The sequence below is a fragment of the Haliotis rufescens genome, unplaced genomic scaffold (genome assembly GCF_023055435.1).
Source record: "Haliotis rufescens isolate VD_foot unplaced genomic scaffold, xgHalRufe1.0.p SCAF_18, whole genome shotgun sequence".
Lineage (NCBI taxonomy): Eukaryota > Metazoa > Mollusca > Gastropoda > Lepetellida > Haliotidae > Haliotis > Haliotis rufescens.
In genome coordinates, this window is record NW_025963868.1 from 17,217,835 (window position 1) to 17,233,731 (window position 15,897).

The 15,897-nt window shown below is 38.6% G+C and overlaps 1 protein-coding gene across 3 annotated transcripts in view; it reads left to right on the forward strand.

Annotated features, from left to right (window-relative positions):
- Positions 1-15,897, forward strand: part of LOC124126066 (selenocysteine-specific elongation factor-like) — a 77,213-nt gene that overhangs the window by 39,411 nt on the left and 21,905 nt on the right. For all 3 annotated transcript variants that reach the window (XM_048398302.1, XM_048398303.1, XM_046489491.2), the window contains exons 5-6: positions 4,211-4,294; positions 11,876-12,569. In XM_048398302.1, the coding sequence (XP_048254259.1) occupies positions 4,211-4,294; positions 11,876-12,569 (778 nt within the window). The remainder of the gene's footprint in view (positions 1-4,210; positions 4,295-11,875; positions 12,570-15,897) is intronic.

The following is a 15,897-nucleotide window of genomic DNA, read 5'->3' on the forward strand; positions in this document are numbered from 1 at the left end:
CTGAACATGCCTGTTTTTAAGAAAATAAAATCTAAATAATGAATAAATAAATAAACTAAATTCTTCAGTTTTGTTTTGTGTAATCCATGTAATTTTGTTCTTAAATTCAAGGAGTTAGATGAAAGAAAGATCTCAAAAACCTTTTATTTGAAACTTTTAATTAGGAAAATCCAAAATAAAAATCAATTTGGCACACATATGAAAATAAATATTTCTTGGCCATTAAACCATGATTGGGTAAAACACAAATAATTTTCATCACACTGAAATCAGCATATTTTCTATTTATGCTGAGTTTGCTTGTCCCTGAGCAAGAAATATAATCAAGCTTATATTGAACAGTTTGGAATGGACTTGTGGAGGAACTGAAACTCAAATTTCATACCCTCAGTTTACACAACTTGAACTTTAGAACACATAAAGTGTCACAACTGACAATACTGTTACTAGAAATATTCAGTAATGATTGCAATAGTTCACTCAGTCAAAATTTTAACAAAAATGATATCAATCTCAATTGGCACTTGGTACAGGCAGAAAGGTACAATAATAATTAGCACCATACCTGTTTATAAAGGAATTCTTGCAGAATAAAAGACTTGAATGAGTTAAAATGGCCAATCACTAATATTCATTCAGTCAAAAGTCACCAGCAGAATTCTTCGACGACGAGTTGGAAGTTCGAGGATCCAGTTTTGCCCTCTTGTGAATTTGAACATCTTCACTCGCGTGGCGTCTCTTCAAATGGGCTGCCATATTCATTGTGTTGCAATTATATGTTGAAATGGTATTGCAAATAGTGCATGACACCTTTGTTTTGTCTCTCGACAGAAGGAAATGCTTCCACACAGCACTTTTAAACCATGCCGGAGGCTTCATAAACTCTGACACATCGCTTGCCTCGCCAAGAGCCACCATTTTAACTAGCGAGACTAAATGAGATTAAATGTTGCATAGCAACCTCAAACATGGCGGCGTCCACGAGACAGCGTTTCCGGTTGTATTACGAGTAAATATTTTGTTTCAGAACAGATTAATTTATTCAATGAAATGTATTGTTATTGTATCGATACATAGAAACCATATCGATATATCGTATCGGATACCTAGAGATCGTGATTCGAATACGTATAGATTAATCGTCACAACTCTATAATTTAGTAGATCTACTTACCCGACATGGCGGTTGCAACCAGCAGCATGTGCTCGGCCAGTAACTTTGGACAGGGACACCCACACATTATAATCCATTTTTTGTTTCATGTTCTGTGTTGGTATTGACATAACAATGAGAACAGTCCTTGGATTTATGGTGACATTGGATTGTAAGGACGTGTCTATCTTTAGAAAACTTCAGCTTTTAACTGTGATTTAGCGTTGTTTGGGCCAGTGTCGAGTGTCCGCTGTTTGCTAAAAACCAAATGATTATACTAATCACTTGATGGCACAGGTCAACATTGCTATCCCTGCCATGTTTCAGGAGTAATGAGCCTGGTAAAAGCTCGCCGAGAGGTGACACAGAAACTGTTCAAATCGTCTTTGTTTCACATTGACCACTTCTGTTGTATTTACATGTTCAATAAATTGTTTGCCAAGATCACTTACACCTTTGGCACGCAAAATCAATTAAGACTTTTTCCCCGAAACATATTCTCCATTATGTCCTTTGTAAATGTTTTTTTTGACACATTGATGACCCATGCCAAGAACACGTGTTCACCATGTAACACATGAAGAATTTACTGTAGGTCAATAATGAAACTTGGTACAATTCATCTTTTGGGTCACAGTGAAGGTCTTTCCAAAAGCAGTTTTGCAATTTTCAATAGTATGACTTGATATATTCCCTAACCGCCTCCGTGGTCTAGTGGTAGAGCGTCCGCCCGGAGAGCGGAAGGTCCGGGGTTCGATCCCCGACTGCGTCATACCAAAAGACGTTAAAAGATGGTACTTGTTGTTACCCTGTCTGGCGCTCGGCATTAAGGTGCTAAAACAAGGACTGGTCGGCTCGGAGTCAGTATACTGTGTCTGAGTGGGATATTCATGTTAAACTGCAGCATGGCATCTCAGTGAGCTAGCACTATAAATCGGCATCAGTCCGGACTAGTACAAGCAGCCACACAAACACATACACAAACATGCATGTCGTTATATAAGTGCAATAATCTTGGACGTGACGTTAAACCCAATTTCACCTCACCTTATATATATACTGATATTAGTCTTATGCATGTAGTGGTTATATGAACTGAATTTTTGAACTTGTATTCTTGAAACGGTGACGGAGAACAATTGTATAATCTCTAACAAAAATCCCCTGGGACATCAGTTTAAGAACTAAAGGTGGTTGTTACACTGATATTACAGAAGTTTACAAAGGAACACAGAACGTCAAAGAGAGATAGCCTTTGTTGGGAAAATGTCTCCTCTGTTGCGAGTATGGGTGTTACTCTGGCTTGCACGGTACAACGCCATCTAATCAACACTCATCTCTGTTCCAATTCTGCAAGTGTGTTTGGTTGTCTGCCCGCTAATGTTGATTTTGTTCTGAGCCAGATGAGCAATAGACACCCTTGTTGTGTGAGGATGTGCGTTGTCTTGTTGAAACAACTGCAGTTGTAATAAACATGAGAACAACATGATGAACCTATACACAACAGCACTCGCACGTGTCAGAAGACGTGAAGCTGGGACCTATGGTTGTAGCTGAAGCTCCCTAAACCATCACACTTCCACCATCCCATTGGTTAGCCTGAGTGACACAGCAATCCGCGGCAACACAAAACGCATGTACTTGACCATCAGAATGAGAAAGATGGTAGCGAAACTCAACCAAAAAGACAATTTGACGCCACTTGGCACGTCGCCATTGTTGATGTTGCCGTTCTCACTCTAAATGTCACTGCAAAACGGTGTGGTTGTGTCAAAATTGGTCCCTCTTACAGATGTTGACAGCAGCGTTAAGCAGTGTGGAGACATTGTGGAATCATCTCTACTGACACTGGTGCCCTTGGCCACTGAACTACAGCTGCTGTTCTTATGGCTGCTTCAAGTTTCAATTTGGGAATGACTGCATGTTGCAGGAGGAAATGTTGTACATACATGGGTCAATGTTTGGGAGGGGCATTGAAGTGGAAGGCTTTGAGGAACCTTCAAGGGAAGTGAAGGTCTCTGGAATCATAGTACTCTTTTATGTATTGAACAACTCTCTGTGTGTGTATGTTATGTTGTTGAGAGTGTGCACCTGTAGTCAGGTATGTGTTTGGGTGCAATTCCTGAAATCAGAAATGCATGCACTAGATCATGTTACACAAACTCAGAATATTCTAACATGAGTAATTAACTGCTTCAAAGACATGCTCCATGTCAATCAGTGTCAGTCACAAGCATTAGTAAAGCAGACAACTTACCATGTCATAATCCCATTCTAACTAAAGTATGCATAAAGATTAGAAAAATAGTTACAACTGGAGGAGAATGAACAAACCAACTGGCAACATGTTGACATTATCTCTTTTCCATGTTTTGCATCTCCTTTAAAATTGCCAGACTGATAGAGTTCAGCATGTTTGTTTCTCCTTATAATGACATCATATTTTGTTCAATGCAGTCGAGGTTCAGTATTTAGCTAGAAAATCTTTGAATATTAATGCTGACAATAACTGGTTAAGTGTTTGTTTTTTTGACATTTCAAACAGGTGTGCTACAGTGCTGGGACTGTTTATCAACTTTTGAGAATGTAAATGAGTACAGCTGAAGGCGTTCTTATCATAATATTATCAAATTATTGTTTTTACCGTATTTTCTTGAGTATACTGCGCAAAGAAAACCACACAGCTGTGTAGAAGGTAGAAGGGGTATACATTTTTGTTGATATTGAACCTGAAGTTAACAACTAATCACTGGGCTCTACCAAGATGTATCTGAGCCTGCTCAGACGTCCCAACTCTGCAGCAAATGTCAGTAAAAATTTCAAACCTGAAATTAAGGTTTTCCCTATTCATGTGAATCATTTCAGAATAGTTATGACTAAAATATGCCTCTGTAGGGGTGACTTGTATTTCACTGACAACAGGAGCAATTAAAAGGAAAAGCGTTTAATTGGATGCAACATTGAAATTATCTCTGAATTTAAGAAAATAAGTACTTTAAGAATTTCCAATTTTGCACAATAATGATTTTTTTTCATACTATTTCTTTTTTCTTTCAGGCTCTTGAATTCCCAACTATGAAAGTCAACAAGAAGATCAAGTCAATACAGATGTTTAAGAAGCCAGTAGATTTTATTCAACAGGTATCTATTGAACAAAAATGATAATACATTAATGTGGTATTATTTGACTATTGTCTAAGGCATGTTTGAATCAATCCATTAACTCGGTAACTTATTCATTTAATTTTATCTGCCAAATCTGATTGAGAAGGCTGCATTTAGAGATGTTCCAGTGAAAAATAAGATCATGCAATTAAGCAGCCCCCTGTAAATAAGTTACACACTTCCCATCCTATGTCATGGTTGTGTCTTATGTTGCTTTGAGTGAGTGAGTATGGTTTTATGCCGCTTTTAGCAATATTCCAGCAATATCACGGTGGGGGACACCAGATATAGGCTTCACACATTGTACCCATGTGGGGAATCAAACCTGAGTCTTCGGCGTGATGAGCGAATGCCTTAACTACTAGGCTACCCGACCGCCCCTATGTCACTTTGAAGGTAATTTCCCTTCTTTTGATAGAAAGAGACCAGTGAAACCGCCTCCTCTGTATCATATTCTATGCATAAAGATTCAGGGTGAAAAAAAACTATCCACCAGAATTAATGAGAAGAAGCATGACTTCAGCTTCCATAAAGTCAACTTTCCCTTTATGTCAAGAAATATGCCAGCAGCGCCAGTTGGTGTCTAGATTTCACAACTTTTTTGTTGTGACTTGTTACCTTGATTTGACATTAGTGTCTGTACAGTCTTACAGTTAATGTCACCAAAGTGCAAATGCAGTCAAGGACAAAACACAGAAATAAGTGCAAATAGGGAAACTATATTTCAAACCCCACTGCACACAAGCCTACAACCATGTTTTGGCAAATTATCTGCATACATTGGGGAACAATGGCAAAAACTAGATCATTCTTTCAAATACCTTACCTCTATTACATTCATTTTGGCTAAACTCACACTATAAAAATCTTAAGATTTTTCAACATATGTCCTCTCCACTCTAATGAGAAGTATGAAAACTGATCTACTGCACACGTGCAAGGTGGAATACGGCACTTCATTTTCCCAGTTTTCCCACTTCCAATTTTGGGTTTGTTCTTTCATTGATAATTGTCTGAAGGTTTTCCACAGTTACATTTACTATCCATAAGTTAAACATCATCTTGCAAGATGTTTCAAACAGAATAGAGTTTGTGTTGAGAGCATGAGAAAGGACTCTCCATTGGTCTGTGTGAACTGTGGAACTTATCATACTATGTGATTCAAGTGCCAGGATTTGATGTGCATGATGGATTCAAGATGTGATCTGGGCATTTCTCATAATGAAAAGGAATTTGGAGGATTAGTGGACGCTTGGAATTTTACTCATCGTCTCATTATAAAAGTCTGAGGAGGAGAAGTTGTAAGAAACCCTGTTTAAGAAGAAGGGTAGATTCACGAGTAAGGAGAAGTCAGCTAGGGCATGAGGTGCCCAGGAGCAATCCATGACGTCCTTCAGGGGCTGCAAGATCGAGGGACATACAGCCTGCTCATTCATGCAAAACCTTACCTACACAGAAAGGCTAAATTTGCGTCCTCTGCAGAACTGGATAAATACCTCACAAATACACCATCTGAATGAAAATTCAACCTACAGCTTCCAGACACTTAGACCTGAATTGATGGCTCCCCCATCACAATTTGATGCCAAACATTCCATTCATGTTTCCCACAAACACAGGCTGATGACTCAAACACTGGCTGGGGAGCTCATATGGACAATCTAATGATCCAGGGAGAGTGGTCACATGAAAATCAAGCCCTTCACATAAACAGTCAGGAAATAAAGGTTTATTTAATTTGCCCTCCAGTCCTCTGTACTATTGGCAACAGCTGCAGATTTGGAGGCTCGCCACAAACCAGGGAAATTGAAATTTTTAAACTTATCCAATCTCACGTGATACATTTACATACACCCTCTGTTTCTTTGACGACTATGTCGTTGATATTGGCTGCTGATTCTGCCTCCACTCTCAACCCTCAGTCGATCGTGCGTGCTCCTTCAACATTCCATTCTTTGCTTCCATCCTTTCCGCATATGATGACCAATGTAGTTGTATTCATGTAGCCTGTTCGCAGACAATTGGCTCATACACAGTCAACGAGGAGTCTGTATGATGACAAATGGCGATTCTTTGAATCTTTCTGCAAGGACAAGCAGCAGGATCCCACATCTGCTTCCCCTCAATTCTTGGCTGAATATTTACTCTTCCTCTGCTGTTGACATCTCCTCAATGGATCTACCATATCTACACACCTGGTGGCCATCAACTTCGTTCTAGCCATTTCAGAAGACCGTAGAATGATGAAAATGCCAGAATAACAAGCTTTCTTTGGCTCTGGCTACAGCGGCTCGTGTCAGTGAACTCTATTCTGTGATGGGCTTTCACCTCCAAGAATCAACTCCCAGGACACCCAGATAGGTCTTTTACCATGGTGGGACCAGACGACGAATAGGGGCTTTTATTGTGCCCTGTACATGCATTGCCATGTTTACTCAGATGCTCTTAGGCAGCGTTAGAAATTGGCACTAGTCCTATAGTCCTTGCCAAACTGCCCAATGGTAAAGGTATCATAAGGACTAGTAGAAATTCGCCCTTTTTAAGGGTTTTGCTATATATTATCATTATAAGGACTAGTGGACGAAAACTGTTAGTTTCTAACCCTGTTATAGTTTAGGTCCCCTGGTGGTGGCTCAACAAGTCTCCAACCCGTGTGGCAATTGATGATCATAGACTATTGAGCGGGATCGTCAACCTTCTCCTGTTTTTGCCAACCCAGATTAGAAGCCTCACATGCTCTTAGCATTCGCTTGATAGGTCAATTCTAGATTTTAGCACACACTTTTTTCTATTACTGTTCTCTTACCCGGTCTTCCTATATTCCTCTCTCTTTCATTTTCATTCTGACAAGAATGGTCATTGTTTACGGTCATCGCTCGGGATGCTGTACTGTTTTCTTGGGACTACAAAGTGGATTAGTTCTGCTCACCTCTGAAGGTATACCAACTGGTAAAGATGCATTAAGGAGTAATGCTGGATAAGTTAAAAAATGTGGTAAAATCTAAACATTTTTTACATTTGTATACTTATCCTGCATTACTTCATCTAAGTGCCCACCCATCACAGTGCTACTTCCCTAAAGAGTTTCAAATGTTACGTTCAATGCAGTCATGTGCTCTTATGTGATGTGACCACTTCCAGGTCACGTGGCGGCTGTGCGAGGGTACTGCCACACTTCAGGTTGGAACAGCTTTTTTCTTTCTGTCAAAAAACAAAAGTAAATGCAGTTAGGAGTAATGCAGGATAAGTATACAAATGTAAAAAATATTTAGATTTTGCTTATTAGGCTATGATGTAATAGAGGTTGTATTCCTAGAATTATACACAATAATTATTATTTTTTTTATTTTCTCAAGTAGTTATCATGGAAACTGATGTTGTCTTCGAAAGTTTATGGTTTGAACAACATTAGGAGAGAGGCTGTATAGTGGATGGTTCAGGCAAAGTTTCACCTTCCTACATCTTGTGATATGGGGGAATATAGTGAATATAGTGAAAAGAGTTCAAGAATGCCCAAACTGTCCACGGAAGACAGGCCACTATTATAACAATTCAAATTTTACATGGAGTTTAAAATATTTTCTGCAAAGAAATGAAGGGCTTAGAAAGCATAACCTTAACTCTTTCATCACTGGCTGCCCCAGAGTTATGTCCCTTGAGACCCTGCAGTCCCTGACACTGACAAGGCCTGTACACTGGCCTCCCTGGCAGTATTATTGGAAAATCACACTATCATTTTTGATGCACTTTTTCTACCAGAAACCTGCTTTTAATATACATTTATCATATACCATTGTAAAGAGGATTAAGTATACTTTAATATTCTTTGTTGTTATTGTCTCTAACCTTTGTTATTTTCTAATTATAGGTGTTTACAAGTGAAATAAAACTTGAAAACACTGAAAAAATGAAAACAGACAATGAATTTTGGCTCAAATTGTATTACAAATCACAAAAATAAATCACAGATACAAGGTAAACATAACACAGTGGTCTTGTCATCTTGGACGGCACAGGTAATCCCAGGTGTTACAGGTAAATTCTCTTCATGCACATCTGTAAACAAATAAACAAGTTTACAACTCTTGGTACTGACTTTGTTTTCTATACTGATGTCACATATTACTTATGATACACTTACAGCCTCTTAGGTAAACTCGTTAACACAGGTAAACTTGTTAACGCAGGTAAACTCGTTAACACAGGTAAAAACACAAATATTTGATTTATTTTGTTCTTTTTCAGGATTTGAAACAAAAATTAAGTATTTAAGTTTTTAAAAAGTTATTTATCACATTATCTGAACATTGAACCACAGCTACTATAAGAATGACATCACAGGGAAGATAACACAGATTGATCTGAAGAGGGAAACATTGTAAAAGGACGGAAAGATCGTAAATTCAAGTTCTGCAAATATACAAGTTGTGATAACATATTTACAATACACTGCTATTTACAATTGCATAATAAATTAAATCAGTACTTTATTAAATCAATTAATAAATAAATAATCATTACAGTTACTAAAATTTAAATTAAGATGTAAAAAACAAGAAAACAAACATGAATATGGAAATAAATTTTATTCAAATTGAGCGAAATATAAGGACATACGACAAACCGGCAAACTACAATTCGGATTGCGATCAGAAAAATAAATTAAAAAAAAAACAAAACAGATACGTCATGCCACTCACCTTTGTTGTTGTTGTGATCGCTCGTTCACGTGTAGGCTGCATTCTCATTCGTCGCACTGATAATCTGTTCAAACACAGAATCATTGTAAAACAGTTGGAAAAAATCAATAGCACGACTCTTCACTCACCGTGTCAATATATATTCTTGAATCCGGTCGCCTCTTCAAAATCCCTCATGTCTCCACTGTCGTGTGTCCCTCTGCCACTCCCATTCTCGAAAGTTGGCGGGGGGGGGGGGGGGGACACCTCGTCGAAACCGTCAAAATCTTCACGAAAATATTCGCGAAATTCCCTCTCCCCTTCGCGTAAATTATTCAATTCAAACACATTATTATTCCCGATATAGTCGTTGTTAATCATCTGATCGCTATCCGAATCGTAGTTGGCCGCCATTACGCTTGATTTACGATTCAAGCGAGAAAAATACCTGTCGCGAAAACAGGTGACATACCCGCGATTTTCGCGCCAAAAAGACGGGGAAATTCCATCGAATGACGTGTCAATACGTGTAGATCTCGTTTCCATATTTAGAACGAGATTACACACGAGAAAGGAAGTAGAAAGAGCGATTTTGTAAACACGCTCGCGCCGCCCGATTTATCGGGCAGCCGGGTTCTGGGCCTCGGCTTATGCTGCCCGATTTTTCGGGCAGCCGGGTCCTGGGACACGGTTTATCCTGCCCGATAAATCGGGCAGTCGGGGCGAAAGGGTTAAACCAAAGAAGATCCAAATTTGCTTTCGATATCATTGTAAAGTTTTTCAAATTTACTGTATTTTCTTTTTCACAGAATCATTGTACATGTTTCTTTAACTCACTATTGATGTTGGTCATCAAAATACAGTTGAAGTGTTATGGAAGTATTTATTATTTAGTTTGGCTACAGAGGTGTGTGTGTCTCATTTTTCATGTATCTCATAAAATTTGATATGCAGTTTGTGGTTTATGTAAAGTTATGTAAGGCTAAAAAAAATCAAATATTGTTGGTTCTCAGCTACTGTTGCACATTTCGGTTTTTTTTACATTTTCAAAACAAAAAAATCCTTAAATTTTCCATGTCTCGAACACACAACCTCAAAAGTGAAATGCTACAATACTTAAAAACAATACAATCCAATACAACGTGCAGTTACTTCCCTTTTCATGCGCACTGCTTTACTGCACATCTCGTGTGTTATTGTCATGGCAGCAAAAGGAATTTGCTTGCTTGTTTTGCTGTTTTCAAATTTGGTCAAAGAAAAGATAAAATTTGCGATACAACATTACATCGTAGCCCTTCAGCGAATTCAGGCAAATGGAATAGATTATAACAATTAAACTTGGCCAATACAAATTTGAAATTTGAGATAAAACATCACTAAACATAATGATTTGCCGATTAAATTGTAATTCCTGTTCTCATTAGCATTGTTTTATATGCAGAGATTAAGATTACTGTACATCTTGTCTCATAAACTAAGCCAGAAGCAACAATCAGCTGTGCACACGTTTCTCGGAATCTACCGGTGATTCGGTCAAAAATCACCCAATTATATAACTTTAAAGAATTTTGAAAAATGAGTGGAAGAGTTGTATCTGAAACTATTATTATCCCCCGCCACGAAGTGGAAGGGGAATATAGGAATGGGTGCCATCCGTCCGTCTTTCCGTCCTTATTTCTTCACCAAACGTGGCACATTAAATAGGTCCAGACGTAAAGTGGTGCCTTTTGATTCTTTGGGATTTTAAAAAAAAAGATTTTTTTAGTTTCCCTGGCAACAGCTTTGACTTAGACTGAAAATGGTGGTAGTGCTTGTTTCTGGAGCAGATCTTGAAAACCGTACAATATTTTGTCATGGTTGAAAGAAAACAATATCCAGGAACTTTAGCATGGGGCATCACAATATTGTTTAAGTAATAGCACAACTCGTTACAAATACAACAGTGTAACTGCATCTTAAACCTACTCAGCTGTATGAACACTGCCTCCGAGGATGTATAGATTCTTGTCAACCATACTCTGTACTTCACTTGCTTCATAACGATTTTTGAACCTACACCGAAACGTTGCTCATAATTGTAATAAAGAAGTTGTTCGTCCATATGTCTCATCCTTAATCATTACAAATACAGTTATGTATTCTATTATTAATTGCAGATGGCAAAACAACACCAGTAATAACTTTTTTAGTTCTGCAATTAGGCCATTTACAAAAAGGTCCAGTGAACATTGTTCACAGGAGCTAATGCATTGCACACAACCGGACATGTCATATTGGTGGGGGGTAAGAGTATTTCATACTTGTTTTATCAGGAATAATTTATTCCAATATTATGTTAGTTTCAGCTTTATATATGTGAAATAAATTAATAACGATAAGAGTAGCACTTTGGTTCAGCTGATCACTATTGCCGGATATTTTTTTATATGGAAGAATTTGATCAATCGCATTCGATGCTCCCGTGCCCGCAATGGCGAAAACCTTATGTTGACATATAATAGTCAAACTACAACAAGTATGACTTCCAGCGATTCAATGTATGGCATTTATGATATATTTGATTATGATATCATTCTCCATCCATTTGGATTCTTACTAGTGTGTACCCAACCAAACTTTAAAAAAAGGCCGTCCGCCCGCACGATATTTTCAAAAGCTATTGTCTGAGAAACCTTTTTTTTTTCAGCCTTATTTGTTACCTTCCTGTAAAGTTGTGACTTCAGTTTTACTGTTCCAAATTGATGACAATCTTTATCATGCGGTAATGATAGGGATGTGAAAATTTGATTCATGTTGTTCCCTGTTAAAAGTTGGCATAGAAGTGAAAGGAATTTTATGTTAATTAATGATGACTGATAAATGTCTGTCTGTGTTACAGGGTGACAGAGCAGGTGTGTGTGTAACTCAATTTGATCCCAAACTGCTTGAGCGAGGATTTGTATGCACCCCAGGAAGCCTCTCAACAACAGTGGCAGCCCTGGTATCAATACACAAAATATCTCACTTCAAAGGGAATATTTCCAACAAATCCAAGTATCATATAACTGTAGGACATGACACCGTAATGGGACATGCTTCATTCTTTAGATGCAGTCAAGAGAAAGATAGCCCTGAATTGAAAAGATTCAACTTTTCACAAGAATATGAATTCCAAGAAGAAGTGTCTGCATCCTGTGATACAGTGGAGCAGACAATGGACAATTTTGCTCTTTTGCAGTTTGACAGACCTGTTGTATGCTTGCCATCAGCTATTTTCATCGGCTCCAAGTTAGATTCTGATGTTGATGCAAATGTCTGTCGCCTTGCGTTCCATGGGAACATATTAGAGTCTTTTGCTGATGCTGATTACCTGACAACAGTTTTACCCAAAGTGAAGGTTGTTAAGGTGAAAAGACGGGAAGGGCTGATGGAACGAGCCACAGATAAGTACACAGTGATTGCCAAAAACCTGTTCAAGAAGGAAACCGACATAACTTTGTTTACAGGGATGCAGGTTGAACTTTCATCTGGACAGAAGGGAACTATACAAGGGAGCTTTGGAAAAAGTGGCAAAGTGAAGATACAACTTTCAGGTAATGTTCACTTGTCTTCCTTCTTAATCTGGTGTAATAACTGCATGATGACATGCTCTTTAAAACTGACTTGTTTCCCAGTTCAAACTTCTTGTCATCAAGTTTGACCTAAGTCTAGATTTCATTTTTCCATGAAGCACTGCCACACCAAAGACTTCAATTTGGTTTGCACATGAGTATCAACTTCAATGCTAGTACTCTATTCAACGTAATAAGCGCCCCGCTCTAATAAGCGCCCAAGGCGATATTTGCTAATATATTGGCTAGTGAACAATCCCAATTAGCACCCCTTCCGATTGATCAATGAACACTTATTTATTTGTGTATAATACGCACTTGTGTGTAGTATGCACCCTTTATTATGGGCAATTAAATTCTGGAAAATATATCTGCCGTGTATGATACGCACATACTTTTCTTTTGTATCATTTCAGGCTGTCAGCATAAACTACGAAATTTACAATCTTTTAACTCTGTTTTTTTTTTGTCACCAAAATTATATTCTAATGAGAGCCCCCTATTTCTAATTTTGAAAGCGCCCCAGGCACTTATCACGTCGAATACGGTATGTGTTTTCCTGCTTTTCCTACACAAATACTTCCCTATTAAAAGTACAACTTGTCTCTGTCATTCAATAAATATATCTGTTAATTCCAGAACATCTTTTATGAATAAAGTGCCTAGGTTATTACAAGAATGAGTAACCCAGTGTGATCAGGGGGAAATAACAACAGCGGTAGAAACTAACAGTTTCAGTCCACTAGTCCTTATAAGGATAACATATAGCAAAACTTAAGAAAATGGAAAATTTCTACTTGTCCTTATGATACCTTAACTATTGGGCAGTTTGGCAAAGACTTCAGGATGAGTGCCAATTTCTAAAGCTGAACAAGTCCTAACTTTAGCTGTTACAGAAATGTGTAAGGCTGATAAGTCATGAACATCTTATGGGGTTTAATATTATATTACATATTTGCATGCAGTTAAAACCTTTTCATTACAGGGAAGAATATCTTTGAAAAATAATAATTTAAGTTAGCATTGATGTGATGAAACACTTGTAAGGCTGTACAAGTCATAAACATCTCATATTCATTAAATTAAAGGCATCAACAGAGGAATTCTGAATGAAATCAGTAAGAGTTATGGAAGTAATATCTATTCAAAAGTTAATTTTTTATCCAAAAACAGTTAGTAAATAGTTCCGACCCATGTGTTATTTATTAACATGGCGGTGTCTTCATTGTCTAGTCTGTTATCCATCAGCGTCTGTAAATGTCTTCAGAAAGCACTAGACCAATACTCAAAACTGTACTTTTTTATTTGCACTTCCTGTTGTTCATTAGACAAGTGATCGTATCTCACATGCTATGTGCCAACGCGACCATACCTGCATCACAGCTCATCTAGCTTGTTAGCTCTGACGAAAGAGAATGATGTGGCAGGGGTAAGCATGTGATCAGGTCGTGTAGGCAGAGGATCACAGTGTGTGACTTATTTGTTTGAGTGCTGACCGTGGTAATGCTCTGATGTCTTCGGACGAGGCTGGAAACATCTCTTCAAGCACATTTTTGCATTTGATCGAAGAAGAAAGAAGACGTGCAAACTGAAAGTTAGGATAAGTTTAAAATTAATTCTACCATGAATTTGGAATTTACTCGATTCTGATTGGTCAATCAGAGGCTAATAAATCGCAATAAACCCCCTCTGATTGAAACAGCTGGTTTGACAGCCGCATCACCGCGGAAGCTAATATTCATAGAATAGTACTTTTTTCAGTCATTGTCAGTAGGCATATTTAAATAATTATATCTACAATTACAGGTTACAAAATGCACAGATGCGGTTACTACAATATTCAAAAGGATATGTGTCAATACATTTCGTGCAGAAAACACGATAGAAATCTACAAAGGGAATGTATTTACGTTTTGGAGACAACAGAGAGCTTGGAATTTTGGAGCTTTTCTATATACCAGTGTGACATCATATCTTTTGCGTCAAATGAGCGACATGGCCTCATTATGGTGACGTGCGATGTAGAGCTAAAGCCTTGCAAAGCTTGCTTTGTTTTCTTTAGGGATTCCCCCCTCATGTTAACTTACCAAGTTGCTGTGCTTATATGCTTTCAATGCCTGTCATATGTTTGAGTGATGTATTTGGGTGTAAACAAACTGCTTGAGTATATACAGCGCCATATTTTGTTCGGTGATTCCGTAATTCAGATCGATAATCCACTCAAAACACTGGACTCAATTCCGAGCTGCTTCACTCAGTGTATTTGCTAGCACCAAAGAGTTCGCGTTTTATTTACTCATGGTAGAATTTTATTTACACGTTTCTTGATTGTGGGATTCTAAGGTTTCCCTCATGCCTTGATTGTGGGGTTCTGAGGTTTCCCTATTCCTTGATTGTGGGGTTCTGAGGTTTCCCCCATTCCTTGATTGTGGGGTTCTGAGGTATTCCTCATTCCTTGATTGTGGGGTTCTAAGGATTCCCTCATTCCTTGATTGTGGGGTTCTGAGGTTTCCCCGATTCCTTGATTGTGGGGTTCTGAGGTATTCCTCATTCCTTGATTGTGGAGTTCTAAGCTTTCCCCGATTCCTTGATTGTGGGGTTCTGAGGTATTCCTCATTCCTTGATTGTGGGGTTCTAAGGATTCCCTCATTCCTTGATTGTGGGGTTCTGAGGTTTCCCTCATTCCTTGATTGTGGGGTTCTGAGGTTTCCCCGATTCCTTGATTGTGGGGTTCTGAGGTTTCCCCCATTCCTTGATTGTGGGGTTCTGAGGTTTCCCTCATTCCTTTATTGTGGGGTTCTGAGGTTTCCCCATTCCTTGATTGTGGGGTTCTAAGGTTTCCCCATTCCTTGATTGTGGGGTTCTGAGGTTTCCCCGATTCCTTGATTGTGGGGTTCCGAGGTTTCCCTCATTCCTTGATTGTGGGGTTCTGAGGTTTCCCCATTCCTTGATTGTGGGGTTCTGAGGTTTCCCCGATTCCTTGATTGTGGGGTTCTGAGGTTTTCCTCATTCCTTGATTGTGGGGTTCTGAGGTTTCCCCGATTCCTTGATTGTGGGGTTCTGAGGTATTCCTCATTCCTTGATTGTGGGGTTCTAAGGTTTCCCTCATTCCTTGATTGTGGGGTTCTGAGGTTTCCCTCATTCCTTGATTGTGGGGTTCTGAGGTTTCCCTCATTCCTTGATTGTGGGGTTCTGAGGTTTCCCCGATTCCTTGATTGTGGGGTTCTGAGGTTTCCCCGATTCCTTGATTGTGGGGTTCTGAGGTTTCCCTCATTCCTTGATTGTGGGGTTCTGAGGTTTCCCTCATTCC